At 39.1% G+C, this 23,779-nt stretch overlaps 1 protein-coding gene across 1 annotated transcript; it reads left to right on the top strand.

The window, feature by feature from the left end:
- Nucleotides 1–5,199: 5,199 nt before the first annotated feature.
- On the top strand, nt 5,200–22,015 carry phaf1 (phagosome assembly factor 1). The gene is made up of 16 exons (XM_053319011.1): nt 5,200–5,745; nt 5,974–6,056; nt 7,067–7,150; nt 7,511–7,554; nt 7,974–8,053; nt 8,185–8,279; nt 10,198–10,262; nt 10,721–10,833; nt 11,262–11,395; nt 11,570–11,653; nt 12,935–13,017; nt 13,203–13,246; nt 13,389–13,438; nt 15,659–15,717; nt 15,837–15,909; nt 16,156–22,015. Exons 1-16 carry the CDS (start codon nt 5,682–5,684, stop codon nt 16,249–16,251), a joined length of 1,251 nt encoding a protein of 416 aa, XP_053174986.1. The 5' UTR covers nt 5,200–5,681; the 3' UTR covers nt 16,252–22,015.
- The last annotated feature ends 1,764 nt before the right edge of the window (nt 22,016–23,779 follow it).

Genomic DNA, 23,779 nt, shown 5'->3' with positions numbered 1-23,779 from the left:
TTTACATACTACACAGGAGCATTTAATAAGGTCAGAAAATCAACTTTCTCATTGGTAGCATTATTTAATTTTTTCAAGATATTTTGGAAGCCTGGAACTTCAATGTTTCCAATTTTCTCAGACCAAACTGATCCTGCAAAGTCAGCCGGCGTTGTACCTCGATGCTTAAATAGTCATTGGGGGCACCTTCATTGTGAGAAGTGGTAGATATTTGTGGTCTGGGCTGTGTTTGCTATTGTATTGTAATGTTGATAAGTCCCAACAGATGAGATAGTAGTGAAGTTGCATTAAAGACTTTTGGATGAGGTGTTTGGGTGGAAGGACAGAGGAAGGCGACAGAATATCAATTGTATGTTCTGGGTTCATAAAAAATAGGTTACAGCCAAAGATGAGGTTCAGGTTACTACCTAAGCTTTCAAACTTTACATGTGCAGTGAATGGTTATGAGTCTAAGAAGATGCTGAATCTTTAATACAGAAGGTGTAGACGATGGCGCTAACTACATGTTCAGATATTGGTTTACCAGTATTAACATAAATGGAAACTGCATTGTGTATGAACCAGTCCAATGAGAGATGAAATGTACGTGGACAGTCAGAAGCAGTATGGGTTTGAGATGTTTTAGCCTGGGGTGCTCAGGTTTCTGTGTGTTTTAAGGAATCTGGAAGTCATGCATTAATAAATCATGTCTGTGCAATGGCTAGATTACGCTGCCACAAGTGTTAATAGCTATATGGCTCAGATAAATCTTAGTAATAACACCACTCATGGGTGGTCTCATGAAATCTGCCAAATCTGTGAAAACTGGCACAGCTCTTGGTCACCCCCTGAATATATCACCTTCATGGGAATAAAGAGTGCTTAAGTTAAGAAACATAAGTGAGGGAGCGACTGTAAAAGTACATTTTTTTTCCAGTTGTAAGTAAGTAACCACAATGGGTCACCCTGTCTATATCATTACTCCATTATTTAGTTGATACTTCATCCCTCAATTTTCTTAATGCAGGCATTAAGGCAAAAAATAAACCACAAACTGTCTTTGTGTCATCACATTTTCTTCATTTCTTTTTCTTTGTTTTGTTTTTAAGTTATTTAAACTTTGGTTTTATTTAGAGATCCAAAGGAAATCTCTGCTATTTAGTGGCTTGTACACACTCTCCAACTTTTTCTCTTTCCCGTGCGTGTGTGTGGTCTGTCTATCCATCTGTTTTAGGGTTGAGCTTGTCCTCTCAGGGGGGAGAATCTGAAATATGAGATATTCAATCCGAAATGTTGGATGTTTTTTTTTTTTTTCTTTTTCGTAATAAACATGTACGAATTCTTGTATTTGTTTTTTTTTCCTTTCAAACTGAAACAAAAATCGATTCATCACTTTGCTCTTTACGGCCGTGCTCCAACCACACAGGTGTTTTCACTTTGCCTGATTACACCGCAGGACAGTGAGAGCGTGTGCAGAGTGTGCTTGATTGGCGTCTATCTCGCTCTCCAATTTGTTCTACTTTTATACTGTAATTCACACTATGATGTAAAGTTTAGTAACGTTGTGATATTCCCAGCATAAGCACAAGTGTAATCAACCAGAAAAGGCCTTATTTATAATATAGTAGTAAAGTTCAGATGCAAATAATTAAATGAATGAGGCTTAATTCCAATTCCAATAGCTGCTTCAGTTTCGGGGTCCTGGTTCACTGTCACATTGCCATGGCTTACATCCTTTTACTTCAATGACAAGTCAAAATGTCTGCTGTGAAAAGGCCTATAAATGAAAACACATGTGGGTGTGTGCAGCCTTTAATTTGAACTTAACTTGCTGTGGTTTTGTGGTTGGCCTGCTTGGACTGAATCACACTAGTGCCTACTTTTCTCAGCCTATCAAATGAACATTTCTGTCATAAATATTGGAACCTCGTTTTTTGTTTAGAAATTGGTAAAACTGGAACAAAACTACACTGAAAAATAATCCCTTTTAAAGCTATGTTATTCAATGGGAAATCACTGGAGCAGATATTTTTTGCTGATATTCTAAAATTTAACTTTTCAATATTGTATCGCCACAAATAAAATATATTTTCTACCTACCACCAAGAACAAAAAGACAGCACAGGAGATGAGGAAGAAAGAACAGACCTCCTTTCTTCTCTACACAGTCTTCACAACATGGATGAACAGAATAAGTGGACCAAAAAAAGGCACGATGAAAGAGAAAGAAAAACAGTTCACCTCCCCAGGTGTTCAGGCTGCGAGGGAGGAAAACAATGAGACGGAAAGAGGTCACAGAGCTGCAGCGAATAGATGAGAAGTGGCAAAAGAAGATGGGACAGCTTAAGGAGCCCCTGAAAGAAATGGAGAAAGAGAGTCACAGCAATAGGGTACGCCTGGCTGGTGAGGAGAAGAGCTTCAGCTGTCTTGAGCAGGAGGATAGCTTTAAAAAGGAGCCGTTTCCTAAGAGGAACACTTCAGAAAAGGAGAGACTGTCTGAAAGAGTAGAGCATGAAATATGAACTCTTTGTAAAGGCTGGAAAAAGAGGATACGTTTTTCTTTAAAAGTGTCAGCTGCAAGAGATGATGAAAAAGGCAGAAATGGATGGTGACAACTTGATATCCTGAAAGTCTGTCAGTTTTACTGAGCCTGTCTGCTCCCTTGTGGTGAAAAGCAGTTAACGTTAAAGGAGAATAAATTAAGATTTTATCATCTTTAAGGAATGTTTTCTTGCAAGAAATAGAAAAATAACCAAAACTTAAATTAGTTAAATTGTTAACATTTATCCAGCAACATGTTACAGCATCCCTTGAAATAAATGATTAGGACAACAGGTTTTATCGCAACAAAAAAGAAAAAGAAAAAACACCTAAGAGGGATTTCTTTCTGTCTTTGGAGTATGTAATATGAAACTGATGTCTGCATGTCATGAAATTCAATATCACAAACCTCCAGCACCACTTTCCCCCTGTAATACATCTACAGACTCATATCATGTTCCTAATGTTTCTTGTTTTATCTCACTTAGGCTTCATGAACATGAAACTTAAGGGGAAATATTACCCAGTGATAGGCAACAAACCAAGCTTTCTTCCTATCCAAGTATACAGTTTACAGTACTTTGTCTACAACATATCACAAACACACCACAGGGACTAAAAGGTTATAATAATTACAAAATACATTGTGTACTTGCAATGACAGTAAAGATCTATTCTATTGAAAAATATAAAAAATAAATGGTCAAAACAATATCTTGTAAATCTTACATAGATCATAGTATTTTAGTTTGTAGATATTGAAGACATGTTGTTCATTGTTTGATGTGAATGGTCAGCTCTGAAAAGTTGGACTTTTTGCTTAAGAATCTGGATTAATGAATATAAATCTTGGATTCACTGAATCCATCCAAACAATACATTTTTCCAGAGTAATATAAAGTGAGGGCAGATATGATCGGCAATAAATCCTGACTATCTACTCCACCGTTGGAGTAACACCAAAATAAATGTACCAGCGTTACAACTTGTCTTTATTAACTTTCTGCAAATGATGATTAGTTGGATAAAACAAACAAGCAATAGCCAAACTCTTTCCCAACCAATGTGGATGAATATGATAAGGCAGAGGGTGTATTATGATATATTATTGGAAAAAGTTGATGGACTGACTTATTTTTATTCTTAAGTTGCCATAAAAAACAACTTTGCTTCAGTTGCATCTAACAGGGATGATTGCCATTCCTCTTAAATCCTTTAAAAAGTGAAGTGATAACCTGAGGGGAAAACATCAAAAACAAATGAGAAATCCTTTGGTGTTGCATAAACTCAACATAACAGTATAGAGTTGACCATAATGATTGATTGAATAAAATGTTATTACTAAATTACTGTTGAAAACAAGTGTATTTTTATACATTTACATTTATGGATATGGACTTTGGTCATTATAATAATAAGATTCATCATGTACAAATGAGAATTCTTCTGTGTGTTATTTTCAGTGAGACCAAACAATACATTCTTCAAAATTAAAATAAAACTTTCATGAGTATTTTCAACAATAAAAGAAACAAAGGTTTTGCCAGAATATATTCACAAATAGACAATGCCAAAATAAATGTAAAATAGTTTCTGGACATTCATAACAAAAACTACATTTCACATCAATGTCTCTCTTGAATCTCTTTTAAAGATCTTTTATAGCTGGGTAGACTTTATGAATGAGTTTAAAAGAAATGTTTTCCTTAACTGTATCAATTGATTAAGTATGGATTTGGTAAAAGCCTTCTTCCACATCACCTCATCTCCAAATCGATTCCAATATGAAATCACATATGGTAATGTAGTAATATTTATTGGGAAGAGAGCTCTTATAGATCTGTTGTTATTTGCCTGTGTGAGTGTATGTATTAGAGATAATAAGAACATTTTACTTCTTGAGCCCGCTGTGTCAGCTGACTGTGACGTCATCACGTTAACTGACAAACCTGCGTCGAACACGGGAAGTTGAATTATCAGCTGATCCTGCTGGCTGTTGTTGATGCCTGAAGTTGCCGTTGTTTGGACACTGTGTCGCTCTTTATCTGCTCCTGACATTGAAGACACAGAGAAAGGGACACGGTGGGCATTTGCCGACTGAAGGGCTTATGAGTAACAAGGGACGCTAGGACTTTTTAAACCAACGCACTAAAAGCGGCACAAGAGCTAACGTTAGCTCCAACCGTCCGCTTGAAGGGAAGAAAGAAAAACAGGCTTTCTTTGTTAATGTCGTGCCAGTCTCAAACGCAATATTTACTCTCCTTGTCGTTAATTTAAGCATATTTTTCTCTGTGCACACGTTATTTATATTTATACTTCATTGCCATTACGTGAAGGGCAGCTAGCCCGTGCGCTAACGTTAGCCCATAGCGCGAATAAAAACAGTGTTGTTGTGAAAGCTTTGATGCGTTTTGTGACCGCCCGACAGCGACAGATACCGACAGCTCATAGTCTGAGTAGTTGCGGCAGTTAGGAGACATTATTTCCGTGCCTCTGTCATTTTTTTAACCTGTTAGTCACTGGACTAGATGGTCTTTTTAGAGACACATAGGACACAACACTAGCCAAACAAGCTGTACATTAAATCCTGTTGGAGTTTGTCCTCTCCGTCTGTTTATTCTAAACTTGCATTGACTGGATTCAGGTTGCTGCTGTTGTTGTTGTTGTTGTTTTTTATCCGTATCGATTTCTAGACCACACAAACAAGCAATAGGTTGACTGACAGCTGGCCTTGTGCGGTTTAAGTTTGCTGGCAGGTTGCGTAATTTGTTTGTGTGCAAGCTTGTCAGTCTTGGCAGAGGAACTTTTAAAAAAAAATCAGCTGTCGGCGCCGCTGTGAATATCATTTTATATGTTCAACACATTTGATCAGTCCACTCTGGTACCGTTTTAATGTCAACAATATATGACATGTGATCAAGTGGACACTTTTTTTACTGTAACGCATAGATCGAGTGGCTGCTTCATGCTCACACTCATGAATTTGGTGGCTTTGGAGAAATAAGTGTGTCGCTGTAGAGTTATGAATTAAAGTAGCCGACTGAAGCTGTTGTGAGACAGTGCTGTAATCAGGGAGAGACGAGCAAAAGGAGAGAGAGAGGGTCTCTCAGAGGGTCCCATTGTGTCTTGAGGTGAGGTGAGCTGCCCCCCACTACTTGCCAATGCTGGATCTGGAGGTGGTGCCTGAGAGATCACTAGGAAATGAACAATGGGAATTCGCCTTAGGTAGGTATTACAACATTTCCACATTATAAAGAAGTTATTTGAACATATGGCATTCAAAAAGATTACCAAGAGCTATTTATTCATGTAAAAATATGCACACATTGCATGATCATGTTATTGTTTTTACCATTGAGGGCTAAGGATGTGTAAGAAATACTATTGCGTTTCCTGATGTGTATGTGTGTGTGTGTGTGTGTGTGGTTGGGGTACATTTCTGTGTGTTTTCAGGGATGCCATTGGCCCAGGCCATCTCTATTCTGCAAAAACACTGCCGTATCATCAAAAATGTCCAGGTGCTATACAGTGAACAGGTAAGATGGCCAAATGTCTGTCTTTTTCTGTCTTTGTCACACTCTCTCTCTCTCTCTCTCTCTCTCTCTCTCTCTCTCTCTCTCTCTCTCTCTCTCTCTCTCTCTCTCTCTCTCTCTCTCTGACACACACACACAATGTTAATCAGCTTGTGTAAGAGAAGAGTCACCTTTTTGGCAGCAGTACAAGTTTCATGTGTACTGTTTTCTGGTTTGGTGGCAGTAATTCCAGCTGTTTTACTACCTGCCAATTTGTATTAAGCTCTTAGTTACATTATATTAATGACAAGATATGTCAGTACAGAAATGCCAATTGCGGTTTGATCAGATTTGATTGTTAGTGACCTTGCAACATAAACAAAGAACCTCACCGTCACTGTCATCAGATTCTGATTTAAATGTTACTGAATATTGATTTGTGGAGTGTGGCATGACATCACCTTTTTCTGGCCCGCTTCAAATCAGTGAGAAGAGCGCTGACAAAAATACAAAAATAAGAAAAAAAACATCTCTCATGTGAAATAACCAAGACTCAGGAAGTGTTCACGCTGGACTCTTGTGCTCAAAGCTAAAAGCACATTGAGAAAAAGGTTTTCAGGGCTTTTAAAAGATTAAGTTATCTTAATAAAAAAAGTTGTTTATGTCATGTGTGTATATAAAAATAGATTTGGGCCATTATAGCCTGATCTGATGTTTTTTTAAAGCCTTTAAATATTGGCTTCAACAATTAAGTACTGGCCTGTCTATAGTTAAATTTTTTACCCAGGTGTAATGGCTATAAACTCAATTATAGAAGCTGTTTTTGAGATGCTATTTTAAGACTAATGACAGGCAGTGTTAAGTGTAAGCAGCAGCAGCTTTTTGTCCATTATACAATCTAACTTCTTCTGCTGCGTGATGCATTTAAGTCAAGTTCAAAAACCACAGAGTGATTATTTGCTTATCTGCATATCTGTATATGAGGGCACATTCACACGCCTCTGTATTAATTAATTTGTTTATCTTTCCTCCAGACACCACTCAGCCATGACCTCATACTGAACTTGACTCAGGATGGGATTAAACTGCTGTTTGATGCCACAAATCAGAGACTCAAGGTGAAACATGTTGACTTTATGGCGAAACAGAACCAGCGATGTGTGCACGCTGAGTCTCAGGCTGTGAGAACAGTTTCATTATGTTTGTGCTGCCGTCCAGCTAAACCAGTCTCTAAAGACATCATCTCTCAATACAAGGCCAAATCTGGATGTGACAAGTATATAATACTAAATAATTTTTGTTTGGAGTTCTACACTGGATATCTGCAAAAGAGAGCAGCTCAAAACAGTTGCAAAATTTCCCCTCATTTCTAGATAATTTGCCTCCCTTGACCTTCTTGTATAATCACATTCAGCTAACCATTTGTCTTGCACCTCTTAGACTCTAACTCCTTTCATGTGTCTGTTGTTCCATTCCAGGTGATTGAAGTGTATGACCTGAGCAAAGTCAAGTTGAAATACTGGTGAGTAGGAATATTTGTCCAAAATGAAGCTAAGAGGTAATCAAGCGTGATTAAACCAGGATAAAAGTCACATATGGCTTATTGTATCTGCTGTGTACGCTGTGCATTTATATGCTGCTGACACAGAGACCACTTTCAACTCCAAGCCATATCTCCTCACAGATGGGCATGCAGGTATTACTGTACAACTAATAATGGAGTCTGTCTACATTAATGTGTATTAATGTTTACACTGTGTGTGTGTGAGATTGTTTTTCACCGGAAATTCCATTTCACATCGCTGGCCGTGTCTTCTCAAGTAATGCTGTGCAACCTGTATGAATGTTAAAAGGTTTAACACTGTGTGTGTGTGTGTGTGTGTGTGTGTGTGTGTGTGTGTGTGTGTGTGTGTGTGTGTGTGTGTGTGTGTTGCATTTCAGTGGAGTCCATTTCAACTCTCAGGCCATTGCCCCCACAATAGAGCAAATAGACCAGTCATTTGGAGCTACGCACCCTGGAGGTACACACACACACACACACACACTTTTACTCCTCCCAGAGTGTAAAACTTGGTGTTTTACATGTATTCGCATGCCTTCGATATTACTTTATTTTATTTAAGTTTCTTCCTCCTCCCCTCTCTCCGTCCAGTGTACAATGCAGCAGAGCAGTTGTTCCATCTCAACTTTCGAGGACTGTCCTTCTCCTTCCAACTGGACTCATGGAACGAAGCCCCGAAGTACGAGGTGAGAATGTTTCGATCAATCTGCTCGTCAGACCCCCTCGAGAAGTGCTGAGCGGTCGATTCTTTACCTCCGTAGGGATTTAGGGCAGCCTTGTGATTTAGGTAATTACCCTTCTGAGGTCAAGCCTCAGGTTTGCCTTATAAGTGATGAATCAGTGATGTGATTTGTCAGCTTATTTTGGACAAGGAGTTTTCATGAATCTAATAGGAGGCCAGCAACTGCATGCACAAATGAAAAAAACAAAAGGTGGCAGATTTTCAGGGATCTCAAATACACAAATGTGTTACATAGGCAGAAGAAAAAACAGACTTTAGACTTGTGTTATCTCCGGCAACATGTGTTCACAATATGGTCAAATTTTGATGAAGTCTGCAAACTGCATGTTGATACTTTGTTCCTTTATAGCTTTGTGTTTGGGTTGCTGTTTGTACGATTGGTCAGACCCTCTTGTTGATGTTGGACTGTCTGCACTGTACAGCTGTGGTGTCCGGGGTGATGCATGTCACAAACCAGCTGCTCTGCCGTCTGCTCAGTTTGCTACTGTGAAAATCACACATCATATGCAGTGATGTTGTTACCGCTCCCTCTCACGTGTTTAGTTCACCTGAGTCGATGTCAAATCCCGTCCAAAGGGTTTTACACAGCTCATCACGTCTTCTTGCTTTATCCATTTGGCTCGGCTTCAACATACTGCTCCATTATATCTGTGATATGATCATAACTGCATTGTGTGTTTACCAAAACCGTCCCCTCCGAGCTGCATGTCGTTTTGGTTGAACGCTTTCCTTTGGGTCACTGAAGCAGCAGCTCGTAGCTTCTAGTCGTGTGCGTGCGCAAACATGATGGCTTCTGCTGATTTATCGTTTCCCAAAGTTCAACACTCAGCTGTAGTTTCCTGTTTATCACGAGTGTAACAATGACAGATTGGTGAGTCGAGGATTCTGTGAGTCAAATGTTTTCGTAAAAGTGATGCAGTGTACTCTAATTAAATAAAACCACTTGAGGGTTTACTTTGAGTTATATTCAGACACTTTTGCCTTTCCCACGCTTTGTTGTTAATGTCAATAAATCTGTGCAACACCACATAGTGACAAAAGGTAACATCTTGTGAAATGTGAGTATGTATGATGACTCATTTCTAAAAATAAATAATTATAATAGATAGATAGATAGATAGATAGATAGATAGATAGATAACGCAACAGTAGGTGATCTGAGAGTTTGTGATGGATTGTGAAATGACAGAGTCAGAGCGATGTAAGCTGGTCCCCAAAAATCATTAAGAGCTTTAAAAACAAGTTAAATAAACTTAAATCAAATCTGAAAGATACTGGGAGCCAATGAAGTGTAGTTAAAACCGGATTACTATGCTCATGGTGGTTACTGATTTTCTTTTGAAGAATATTTTCAGCTAAAACATTTAATTCAACTAATGCTGGAAATGTTAACACACCATAGTAAAAATGCATCTGCAGCCTTTCTGCATCTGTCCTGCTTGTCTAGTTGACTAAATGTCTTCCTCTACATTTAAAATGGTGACAGCAACTTGGAAATTAACAAACAAAAATCAGCACAAAAGTGAAGTTCCAACTGCTGACTCACAACGAATTTTGATTAGGTATCGGCCCTCTCCAGATTAAAGGTTCCTACCTGACAGAGATCCAAGTTGTCTTAAAATGCAGTGTCATCAATCAGCAGTTAATTCCCACTGAAACGTCAGTATTAAGTCAGTCAGTGGGTTAAAAGACACTTCTCTGTGCTTGAGATAAATCTCTGTCTGGTTGTGTTCTCTGCATTGTGTTCTCGATGTGTGTGTGTGTGTGTGTGTGTGTGCACGTGCAAACCCATCAGTCCTGTACTATTCCCAGTTGTTTTGCCTTGGCAGCCTAACTTTGCCATGGGTTTGGCCTCCCTGCAGATTCCACATGGGGCCATGGTCAAGAGGATGCACATCTACACTGGCAACAACCTGCAAGAAACAAGGTAACAAACAGGCTGCACAATGCTCCAACTTTATTATTTTAATGAAAGAAGATGTAAGATGTAATAAACAAGTGGGACAATCATATGAGAACATACAGTATGATTTCTTCTAAGTGGCAGCATGTTGGTATAACAGACTGTATAAGAAGAACAAAGAGTTCAAAGCAAACTGTTTACAGCAGCAGATGCTCATTGATTACTGGCTATTAATTCAAGGTGTTTCTGTGTCTGCAGTGAAAACTATTTTGATATTAATGCTCCAATGTGGTCAAAAAAAATCCCACATTACATAAGGTTATTATTTCAACAAGTTCCACATGTAACAAAGTGAATAAATGTGTGGAGAACAAGGACAACATTAACAACAAAAAGCCATTAGAAACACAAATATTAAACCTAACCTCACATCATAAGAAAACCCTCAAACAACTGACACACACACCCTCTTCTGTCTTCAGAGCCCCGGTGATGCCACTGGCTTGTTTCCTTGGCAACATCTACGCAGAGTGCGTGGATGTCCTCAGAGATCGTGCAGGGCCTCTGGGGCTCAAACTGCGCCTCCTCACTGCTGGTAATATATGTCTCTGTGTGTGTCTTGTGTGTGTCTGTAAAAGAGTGAGGGACTACCATGTTTATAACAAGACTCCAAAGTAGTTTTCCCTCATCTAACTGGGTGTGTTTTTTGTTTTTTTTGTTTGTTTTTTTTTCTCCTGCCTTTCAGACTTTCCATGACACTCATACCAGAATGTATAATTCTACTGGACAGTTAAAGCTAAACAGGAAATCCAAATTAAACATTGTTAAATTGGGGAAAACATTTCCCCATCTGCACCACAAGCTAATATCAAAATATTTAACTTTTCTAAATTGTGGAACTCTAATGAGAACAAACACAGACTTAGCTGCTGACACCCGGCAGCTAAGACCACTTGTATCTATGGTAGCTGCTCACTGTCATTCTCTAAACTGCTGTTTGTCATTTTCTCATCATTTTCTTAGGTTGTGGTCCCGGTGTGATGACTGACGCTAAAGTGAGATCCCTGGAGAGGAGCATCTACTTTGGAGATTCCTGTCAGGATGTACTGGGTGCTCTGGGCTCGCCACATAAAGTCTTCTACAAGTCTGAGGACAAGGTAGGAGAACTCTTTTTCCATTTATGGCTTTCTTCTTGTTTGAATTACATGTATTGCCTTTACTATATCCTATACTGTGCCAGCTCAAAACAGTGTCAAACATAAAACATGCAACATTCTGTATTAATTGTGGGGTAAACATGTATTGTCATTGTGTGTTGTGGTTTCTTTTAGATGAAGATCCACTCTCCATCACCACACAAGCAGGTTCCTTCAAAATGTAACGACTACTTCTTCAACTACTTCACCCTCGGAGTGGTACGTAAGCTCGGCCAATGCCTGTGTGTGTGCGTATATACGTTTGTATACTTGTGCGTCAGCGTTTTTTAACATGACCGTATGAATAGATTGCGATGCGAGATTTTAGAAGTCTAGGTGAGAGGAAGTAATGACGCAGGGCCTGTCCATGCTAACTGTATCCACACTACTCCGGTCTTCTCAAACCCTTAAAACAGAGACTGCTGACCTGTTTTTTTCCATCAGCTATTTACTATAATGACAATAGAAATTAATAAAAAAGAGAGAAATTGATTTGACATAGTTTAGTAATTGTCACACAACAGCATTTGCACTTCAAAAATACAAGTTGGGAAAGAGGCTGTAATGAGGCCTGCTTGCCTGATGCCTCCTTTATAAAAAAGAATAATGTTCTAGCCAACCAGTCTGATGTGTGCAGAGAGGGGTGTGTGTGGGTATACTGTAGCAGCCTGGTGACATCAGGTGGTTTAATAAAGGTAAACACAGTGAGCAACTGTGAGTAATAACACTGTGCTCTGGTGTGACACTTCTCAGAGCATATCAGTCCTACTGCCTTCAAGATGAACTGAAGGAGAAGCTTTTCATACAGTATAAACAGCTGTAAGACTCAGACCCACATTCATTTATAGATCAATGCAAGCTGATTGACAGATTTTCCAGCTTGTTAATAAACAGTGTTTACACCAGCATGTCCAGAGTACATGATATGCATTTTCAGGTGCATTAGTAAGGGCGGAGGTGAATTCTGAAACGGTGCTAAAACACTTGTGCAGACAGAGATCATTGTAAAGTGAAAACATATCAGAGTGGATGTAACCTTACTTGAGCACCACTGATGCAGAGAGTTAAAGTCATAGCTGGTGAGAAATGAAAGAAAACACAGTTACGATGAAGCGTGCTGTAAGCTGTAACAAGATGCCAGGTTCTTATATGTATATCACGTTGTTATCTTTGTCAGATATGGGTCTTTAGTTTGTGTCTGTCTGTCAGCCAGATCTTGATTTTGAAAATATTTTTAGCCAGTGACCTTTTTTTGGGTCAATGTCTTAATTCCCAGACCTGTTTTAGATAATCTGGGCTGGGAAAATTAAAGATGTACTCATGTGTTCCTCAGCAGCCACTGTTTAGATCCTCTGAACAAGAAGCTTAGTGCTCAGCTGGTGACACTGCACACTTCCCTCATATCAATAGCTGTGGCGGTGTCACCCTCCCTTTATCTGCAGTAACTCACCCACTGTTTGCACTAGATAACACTGCAGTTGTGTTTTCTTTTTTTTTCAGGATATCCTGTTTGACTCGACAACTCACCTGGTTAAGAAGTTTGTCCTCCATACCAACTTCCCTGGACATTACAACTTCAATATGTAAATACCTTGCTGTCTGTGCATTTTGTCTTTAGGATTCTTTTACCCAATGTTTTCCATTACAGTTGATTATACTGAATCATATACATGTAATTATTTATGAAAATAGACCAAGTTTTCTGTTGTTTGTTGTTCTGTTGTTTAATTTTCTGTGCTTTGGATTATGTTCTTTTCCCTCATCGCAGATATCATCGATGCGACTTTAAGATTCCACTAGTCATCAAAAAAGGTGACATGCTTTTCAAGTCACAAATTTAATTTCAAGGAGAATTATGCTTGCATGCCACCTTAAATACAATGTTGTTTTTTTTAAATTAGTATTCTCCTTTCATCTAATAGCTGTTTCTCTATTTTTGTCTCTGCGCTGTCAGATGGAGCTGATTCCCAGACAGAGGACGGCATATTAACCACCTACAGCAAGGTCAGTTATAGACAGGATTTATACATCTTTTCACACAGTTCAGCGCTCTGTTGTAAATTCACAAGGTGGTGCTGTGGCAGGGCTGTAATGATCTGACACGGTCTCTTGGCCCGCTCTTTATCAGTGAGTTCAGCTTTCTAACACAGGACTCTGCCTCCTTGTTGGGGATTACACAGACGACTTTCCACATGGTTTTCTCTGTTTTATAGTGCTGCTTGGTTGGTTTTGTTTTTGAGGGAATATATAAATTAAGGCTTAGCAGACAGTCATATCCCATAATGGCTATCACTACTTCCAAAACCTGGTCTCTCCTGTGCCATTAACATGCTCAATAGAACAGAAACACATGGTAGAGAAAGATATTTGGTAGTCAAATCTAAATAGAATGTACAATAAATGAAAATACACTAAATGAAGAAAAAGATCAAATAAAAATAATACAATAAAATATTTGCACAGTGCAGCTATAGACGTGGATGTGACAGCACAAAAATACAACAAGGTAGCTGTCAGTGATAATATGTATTAATATTGAAACGATAGAATGATGAGCAGAATAGATGGGGTGAAGATAAATATAATTTATTCATCCCCATTGGCGAAATTCATGTATCCAGTAGTTCATACATATACACAAATAAACACATATACATAATAAATAATATATACAAAAAGAGATGAGATGAGCCCTTTGAAGCTGTTATATATTTCACTCAAACTAGATAAATAAGCAAATTACTTTTTCCACATATTCAGTTTAAGCCTGTAAAATGTAACATGGCGAAATGTTACTGTCCTTCTTAATGAGCTTGTTAAGTCTGTTGGCATCGGCTGCCTTCACACACCCAGCACACTGCCACACAGGAGATGACGCTCACCATACAGAGTGGTACCCAACGGTCAACTCTGGGCCTTTTCAAACACCACCACCCTCCCTATATTCCTCCTCTTGTCCTCAACTGTCACAGCCCACAAAAGCTGAGTCATCTGGAAATTCCTGCAGATGACACAACTTTGTTCTACCCCTGAAGTCAGAGGTATAGAGAGTGAAGAGGAAGGGATATAAGACAATCCCCTTTGGCGCTCCAGGGCTGCTGACTAATGTGTCCGGGGAGCAGTTCTGCAGCGTTACATACTGTGGACAACCTGTGAAGTAGATCACAGGTCACAAGTGGTGCATCCACCTGCATGTCAATTAGCTTATTCCCCCGATAATGATGGTCTGATTGTGTTAAAAGCACTGAAGAAGGCAAACAAGGCGGGCAGGGGTGTTGTTGCAGACAGGTGGGAGAAGCGCCGAGGTGTCTAACCTGGCCCTTATCTAATTACCCACTTCCCTGGTGTTTCCTGTAGCAGTTACTTCCCTCTGCAAGCTTGATTTTTAAGCTCACTCTGTACCACTCTCAACTCCTTCCTGTCACCGCTCCTGAAAGCTGTCTTCTTCCAGTTTAGCCTTAATGTCCTTCGACACCCCCGGTTTGTTGTTGAGGAGACAGAGCATAGTCTTACCGTGGACCACAGCGTCCCCACAGAGTTTGATATATGATGTAACGCGGTATGTCAAGCTGTCAATATTTTCTCCTCTGGGACTGCAGAGCACTTCCCAGTCCGTCAACGAGAAACACCCCTGCAGAGTCTCCTCAGCCTCCTGTGAAAATGCTTTTGTTTCCAGCTCAGTTGTGCAAGCAGGCAAAGCCCTAAACAAAACCATTTTACCACATTTTATAAGCAGCAACTAATTGTTGTATAATTCAAGGCCAAGATGTTGTCAGGGTACAAAATTAGCACCAGCTGGTAAAATATGCTTCACTCATCAGCCAAAAAAGCAATGGTGATGTTTTGAGACGCTGGCAACATTCACTAATTGTCTGCTGGACGAAAAAGATTAACTTTGGACCCTGTTCACTAACTTACCCTTGACTTGTGAATTTGACACCTCTTGAATTTTGATATGACTTCTTTTTTTTAATACTCTAGCTACAGTCATCCTCTGATATTATGACAGAGGAAGGAGAATGACGTTTCATGATGTCACTTTTATGTCCCAATTTTGCGTCTTTTATGGAAATAATGGCTGTATTTAGTGAAAACACAAAACAAGATGTCAATTAACTGTTTGTATTGTATTAAATTCAGTGTTGGCAGTGGATAAACGAGCCTTTATTACCCTACTGCCACTAAAGTTGTGTCTTAAATTGTCTGTTTTTGTTTGGTTGTCAGTGGGATCAGATTCAGGAACTGCTGGGTCACCCAATGGAAAAACCTGTCGTGCTCCACAGGTAAAGAAATACACAACATTACTTTCCCGTAAGAACATTGGAGAGCATATTTCAGTGTTGCTGCTGGTTTACAAAAGCAACATTAGATCCAGTGACAACCAGATGTGTGTATTTGACAGGTCTTCGTCAGCCAATAACACCAACCCCTTTGGCTCTACCTTCTGCTTTGGACTGCAGAGGATGATCTTTGAGGTCAGAACGCTTTTTCTGTCTTTGTAGATTTAACTGACACAATATGTGTGAAGTAACAAATGAAATACAGCACACTGGTTGTACACAATTTTAATTTGGATGTAATCAGTCACTTGATTAAAACCACAGATTTAGTTTGAAAAGGAGTTCTGCTTGTTTGGAATATTTTCATATGTGACTCATTCATCGTACCACATCTTATTTTTTCACATTTCTTTTTTCTTTTTTCTTTTTTTCCCCCCTCAGGTGATGCAGAATAACCACATAGCATCAGTGACCCTCTACGGTGCTCCACGGACCACCAGTCAAGTCCGACCTGAGTCCAGTAGCAGTTCCCACTGAACAAGTAACCAGAACCACATCCCATTCTGGTCTGTTCCGAATCTAGTACCTCTACTGACTGAACTTCTAACCCAGAGCCAGATTCTTAACCAAGCAGACCTAACCCAGAGCAACAAAGTCATTCTAGCCCAGCTCAGATGCTACACAACAGACACCCAGGATCATTCAGAACAACCAAATTCGACTTTGCATTATTCAACTTTTTTCCCTGGTGGGTTCCATGAATTACTCTTCTAACCAGACCAGACATACCGGGTCTGCCAGCAACCCAACTTTGACTATCGCAGCAGTTCTGCAAACTTGACCCAGTGAAAGAAATGTGCATTCTAGTCGAGCTGAACCGTTTCCTGTTTCCATTCAGCGACAGCATCCGCCCAGGACCACAGATGAAGAGTTTGGCCAGACTAGTTTGGATGTCATTTTCCACCATTAAGATGTAATGGCAGACTGTATGTGACAACACCCTTCACAACGTCGTGGTGATGAAACGCATAAGCAGGAAAATCTCAAAAAGTTAATACAGCCGTCACCGAAAACTGCTGCGGCCAAAGTCTTTGAGACAAGGGCTGGCTCGAACCCGCCGAACACACATCCACCGACAGCACTTCCAGCCCAGCTAGTACCGCCTGTCTTCCTGCCACACATTCAGAATTAGACTGAACTGGCTCAGTCAAAAAAAAAAAACAAGAAAAAAACCCGGGACACATCCAAAACTGCAAGAACCAAAACCAGCCCAACGAGGAGAGCCGCCGGAGCCAAACACATTGGAAGCTGCAGAGGTAACCAAAACCAGAAAAAAACAAAACAAAACACCAGAATCCAGATTTTTGTTCGGACTTACGAAGAACCAAACACACTCAGGGGTTTGGAGACAGACGTGGCCCAGGATGTAACCCCCTCTCCCAACCCGCTCCCCCACTCCTGCTCACTGGCCGGGCCAGTCCAACCAGATGTGAAGCCTCTTAAAAGCAGCACGATCCAAACATCCAACATCACCTCCCTCATCCACCTTCACACACACACACACACCCTTCTTCCAACTGTCTCCAGCGGCGCCCACTAACACACACACACACACACACACACACACACACACACACTCTATTAACAGACATTGGCATGTCTGGCTTCTTGCTTACACACACACACACACACACACAACACATATACATTCACATAAACAAGCATCTGCATGCGTTTGGCTGCTGATTTTTATTTTTTTTTAATTGACATTTCAACAGACTGTAACTTCAAGCACACCGCATTTCAATCTGCTCTCTAACTACAGTGTGTTTTCTCATGTATTTCTAATACATGTCAACCGGCTCCATCTATTTAGGCCTTTTTTTAAGCGAACACGAACACGGAGACATGCAGGCATGCACGCAGACGCAGAGGATTTGCATGAACTATGACAGACGCATCTGAATGAGAGGAAACTTATTAAAAAGCACAAACTGGCGACCTGTTTTTGTTTAGTGGCTAGTACGGTCCTGCATGTTGTCAGGGGCACACAGTTTTTCTTCAATTTTTTTCTCTGCCCTGTTTTAGTCATTCACACCATTTTCATGTTGTTTTTTTTTTTTTAAATCAATGTTTACATTTGCACTAATACACACCCTTTTACTTGATTGGTTTATCGTGCCCTATCTTCAAGAGATGGATCAAATTCGGAGAGATAGCGGTGTGTGTGTGTGTGTGTGTGTGTATGCGCGCGTGTGTGAATATGTGTTTTATCCATATGTTAGGACAGAGAAGAGGTCGTATGCAGTCATGCCTTCCGTGTTGCACTCTTCTCCCCCTTTCCTCTGCGCTTTTCACCTCCGACCCATCCCTCAGTGATGTCTGCGTTTTATTTGTTGTCGAATTGCCAAATGCTATAGCCAAAGACGTTTCAGGATGATTTTTTTCCCCGTTGTATCTGCTGACATTATCACTGTAATCTCTCTCGTCCGAACGTGTCCTGTGGAGAGTTGCACGTCCTCGTCTTTCCCGTTGCATCGTTTTGTTTTCTAACCTGCACATCGGAGTCATTGCTGTGGTAAAGTCTCTAAATTCAGCTCTTGGATTTCCGTAATTACACAAGACAGAAACAGCTGACTCGTGTAAATGTTCTAAAAGCAGTCAGCCATCTTTGATCTGGATTTGGTTACAACTGGAGACGCATTAACAATACTAACAAGTAGCGTCTAATTGTACAGTGGTTATAGTTGTCAGAGAGCTGTCATTTAAAGAATTACCATTATTTCTTTGTTAATTCAGCACATTTGAACCCATTTTTGGAAATGGGGAAGACCATCAGTCATTCCTGCATCGTAGCATGTGACTGCAGTTTGCATCTCTCCCTCCCAATATATGAATTTCAATTTTTTTTTTTTCATAACAAGTCATTCAATAAATGGTGTATTAAGTGTAATACACAGTTGCATTTTATTTTCCGTTGATAAAATGCCATTTGTTTTGTATTTTTCTCATTATTGCTGAGTATATGATGTGTATGAAAGCATGTGAAGGCTTCAGGGGTGAAGTCAGGGCCTGTATACATGATGACATAATGTTTCGAGTGTTTGTGAAGCAGAGACAGATTTGTCTTTGTTCAAATTTTAAAAGCATGAAATGAGTTTGGCTGCTTGCAGATGGGTTTGCAAAAGATACAGAGTTTCATAAAACGGGTACGATGTTTTGTCACGAGAGCAGTTTCGTATTTTACTGACTTTTACTTTTTTTTTAGATCTCATTAATAGGAAGGGGAAGGGTGTCAAGCTCAATGTTTCTGATAAATTCTTAATCAAGAGGACAAATCTGTTACATTTCATTGATGATAAACATCATTCATGGTACCTTTTTAAGTCAAAAGGTTAACTGGATTGTTAAATAATTCAGATGTTCTTTTGTTTCTTACCAGACAGTTTTACCACAAGAAGGCCAAGTTCTAATTATCTCTCAGAACATTCAAGCTGTTAGTACTTTCTGTTTTTCTTCTTTTTTTTTTCCTTATACGGGCCCTGATGCTTATGGAGTTTATGTCGATGCAGAAAATGCTGTAAATAGTTGTGTGCTCTTATTCTGCTGTCTTCTTTATTTTCATGATCTAACGGCTTGGCAACAGACAGAAACTGACTCGGAGTATCTTTAATTATTTCCTCCTTGATTCTGATTCGATTGAAAACTCAGGAGGAAGCATCTGCTCACAGCTGACTCATTAACAATCACTGGAAGTTTTTTTTTTCTTTTTTCTTTTTATTAAATTTTATTCCAGACCACTCAGTATTGAAACTTTTTTTTTTCCATGTGCCATGCTAAAGCTGCAAGTAGACAGATGTGTTTGGTATCAGCAGACGGCCCTGCTTTCAGCTCTGCTTAAACCCTAGCTGCAGGGCGTTCACATTTGACCCCACAGAACAGCATTGAACACAACACAGGCAGGGAAAAACAATCATCCTTCTCCACATTTTGGACTGGAAAGAGAGCTCTGGTAGAGATGTTTTTGTAGAGTGGACAGAATCTGATTTGGAGTCTAGCTTTGGCATGATGCTAGATTTTTTTTTTCTTGTTTACACTAGTAAAAATATCTCTTTGGTTGCAGCTTTCTTATAGCCCGACTCCGAAGTGATGTAATGTGGTTTCTGAAACCTGGAGATGGATATTCCACTGCTTGGTTTGTTAAACGTGGGACCCTGAAAGCTAGAACGGGGTTTCAGGATTAAAGTCCAATAAATAAAAGCTATTTTCTCATTGGGTTTCCAGGTTTAAAACATTTAAGAACAACGGCTGTCCAGCACCGTGTTCCCTACTCCTGTTCTGGTTTATCCACATCTTGGGTGAAATAGAGCAATGGATGTATTATAATTGTCATGAAAATTATATTCAAACATTTTACTTTACATTTTACAACTTGCTTTTGTGCAAGTGAATATGAAAAGAAAAGAAAAGAAAAAAAAAAAAACACAAAACTGTTGAACATTGTGCCTCATCTCCCACCGAGCCTGTCTTTGACTTCTGTCTCTCTCTCCTCTGTAAAAAGGAATCGCCTTGTACATACAATTTGAGAATGCATTGGAACTGCATCATTGTACAGTATGTATGTGTGCGTGTCACTGAGCATAGCAACAAGCTAACATGGTATTACGGCTGTCTCAGTCATTGACATTCTCCTGCAGAAAGGCAGGTTGGGTTGGGTTTCCCAAAATTTCATGTTTTGTACTTTGTTTTATGTGTTGTGTGTGTGTGTGTGTGTGTGTGTGTGTGTGTATGTGTGTGTGCGTGTCTATGACGACACCAAACACCTACAACAATGTGCAAATGTTCACAACTCTTAAAAGCTTGTTATGGTTGTCTTTGAGCTGATCACTTACTGTAGAATAGATGATGTTCACAGAAGGATTCCACCAAAATGAATTCAACCTAGTTGTGGAGATACTCTCAGAAAAACCTAGAATGAACGCTGACAGAGAATTTTAATTAAAACCTTTTGACTCTCTGGACTCTCTACTGAATTTGAATAAATTGGTCATTGCCCAAAAAGATCTCTAACTTGAGCTTTGTTCCATTAGAAGCAGATGGGGCATAGATCATATGGAAAAAAACAGAAAAAGTAGAGCCAGCAGTAAATGAAGCAAATAAACAAGCTTCTTTGGGTTAATGTATGGACATTTTCAATTATTTTGGGCAAGAAATGAAAGTTTCTTCTCTTTTTCTGACAGATTTGACTAAATTAAATCATAACACCACAAGACACATCAGGTTGAATCAAACCTAACTTCAATCAAATGTATATCCAGTCAAGAACTGGTCTTCTATATATGAACCCTTCAACCCTGTTCAAAGTGGTTGTAGTGGTTACAGATTGGTAAACCCAGCCCAGTGTCATAGACAGTCAGTGCTGTTTTGACCCATTGTTACTGAGAGAGTGCAGTGAGTAGCTAAGGGGTGGGTGATGGGTAATCTCACCCAAACTCAGGTGGACATATCATATCCTTGTTTTTCCAGCATTTTGAAGATGGAAAAACAAGTGAAAAATGTAATCCGGAGATCTGTGTGGCTTTTAAATTTCACCAGTTTTCTTTTGTTTTGTTTTTTGTTTTTCATTTAATGGAGGAATGAATGATTGTCATAATCAGATTGTTGTAATTTATAATGGACAGCTTCAGTTCAGTGTAATGATACTCTCATATTAACGCTTTGTATTGTCTGTTCTGTTGCCCATCTCCTTTACTTCCCTCCAATTATTTTATTTTTTTTGTGGACTTACAGTACATTTTAAGCCCATTTCTGGAAATGGGGCAGTTATACTTAATTAAAACTTGTGAAATTCATTGGAATGTGGCGTTTTATATTTTGAATACTATAACTTTGTGTATGAAGAAAATAAGTAGATTTATTCAGCATGTCCACTGAAAAAGGCAATAACAAAATCATAGTGCAAAGAGAAAGTGTTAGGTTGACTGAAAGCTTCAGATGAGCCGCCACTGTGCAATCTCAAAGAACTCTGATGCAACGTTTGGATTTTTCTGAAATCAAATGCTCACTGTTCATTGACATCAAAGATCATTTTCTGTGTGTGCAACCAGGATATATAAAAAAAAATAAAAAATAAAAATGTGGATGTGAAAAAGGTTGGGAGGTTTTTATTTTCATTTTTTTTAAGTTGACAGAACCAAAGTTAGACAAAACTTTAACGTCAGTCCTGAACTAAATCTCAGCATCTGTTTTGTATCTCAGCCTTCATTTTCCTTCTAATAAATTATATGACTTTATATCAGTTTATACTAGTTGATATTTGGTTCATTCTAGCCTTCACTGCATATGAAATTGATGTTTTATTTCCTCCTATAACATATCGAATCACAAAAATAGTTGTCTGTGTTTCTGGGCACAACACATCACTTGTTTGTCCATAACTGTCTGCCAACATGTGCAGTACCAATCAGAAGTCACACCTTTTCATTTAAGTTTTTCTTTATTTGTACTATTTTCTACATTGTAGAACACTAAATACATCCAAACTATAAAATAACATATAGAATCATCAGCATAACATAACTGATGTCCTCAAATCCATCAAGAAGGCAAGAAATTCCACCAATTAACTTTAGATGGGGCACACCTGTTCATTAAAAATCATTCCAAATGTATCCCTCATAAAGTTGGTTAAGATATTGAGTGTGCACAGCTTTCATCGAGGCAAAGGGCGGATAATTTGAGGAACCTAACAAAGAAAGGAAGGTGAAGGTTCGCACATTGCACCTCCTTTAGATGCAGTTTATTGATTTTCAGATATCCACCAGTGATGTTTCAAGCTACATGCTCTTCTTCAGACTGGTGCTAGGAATCAGAAATATGAAGAAAGTCAAAGCTCCAGTAACTGACCAATACGTTTAACAGACCAACGCATTTCAGCTTGTGGCCCTCAACAGGGTCATCAAGGGCCAAAAGCTGAAACATGTTGGTCTGTTAGTAAAAGTCTCCTTTACTAGAAGTGTTGCTGGAGCTTTGACTTTCTTCAGACTTTTTTTTCCTTCTCCATGCAACTTGGAAGTAGGTGAAGTTGTGCCAGACACCACCACCCTGTTTCTATAGGAATCTGAAATATGAAACATATTTTGTTTTGTTTTGATGTCTTCAGTGTTGTTCTACAATGTACAAATGTAGTGCAAATGAAGAAAAACCACTGAATGAATAGGTATGTCCAAACATTTGACTGGTTCTGTATGCAAACTAGCAATGGAGACGTACATACAGTCATCACACCAATGTGTAGGAACCTTCAACACACTATTCAAAAAGCACTTTGTTAATGTTTTAATTAATATACCATCTAATGTCACAGAACTGCAACTCTCAACACCCACACTGACCAACTTTTCTGCACATTTACAGACATTGAAACACGATGCAATAAAAACCTTTGGGGCCACAGTCCTGCAGCCAGAGTTGTGCATCATATGATTGAATCTATGTCTTAGTGTGTGTTAATGTGTTTTTGGGTAGCTGACAATGAACCATGTAGTCAATTAAAACCTCTCGCCAACCAGCCTCCCATGAGTTTTACTTCAACAATTACTTTATTTAACATCTAAAATCAAATTGGCTGTCGATGTTTTAAAAATGGACTGAAAACTGTGCCGAATAGCAAAATTGAAGTTGTTAAAATCAAACTGTGTGCAAGGCATGGCACTATTTTTCCACTACGTCCACTGTGTTCTACATGTGATCCATCTCAATCCGTGAACATGTTTTTTATTGGAAGGCAGCTGAATATGATTATGTTTCTCTCCGTAAATCTACCTTTAGTTTTCTTTTTAAACAGATGATGGTGAATATATAAAGAGGTTTAAAGAAAAACAAAACTACACAAAACAAATCAAATCATTATAATTATAGTAATAAGTGAAATGTTCACATGAAATGTGGAAAAAAAGGGTTTACATGTCCGACTGTGGCTTTCTCACAAATACTCAACAGAAGTTTTGTTTTGTGTGTGTGTATGTGTGTGTGTGTGTGTGTGTGTGCGTGTGTGTGTGTGTGC

The sequence above is a fragment of the Scomber japonicus genome, chromosome 5, assembly GCF_027409825.1.
Source record: "Scomber japonicus isolate fScoJap1 chromosome 5, fScoJap1.pri, whole genome shotgun sequence".
In the NCBI taxonomy this organism is placed as follows: Eukaryota; Metazoa; Chordata; class Actinopteri; order Scombriformes; family Scombridae; genus Scomber; species Scomber japonicus.
This window is presented reverse-complemented; position numbering and strand designations above follow the sequence as displayed.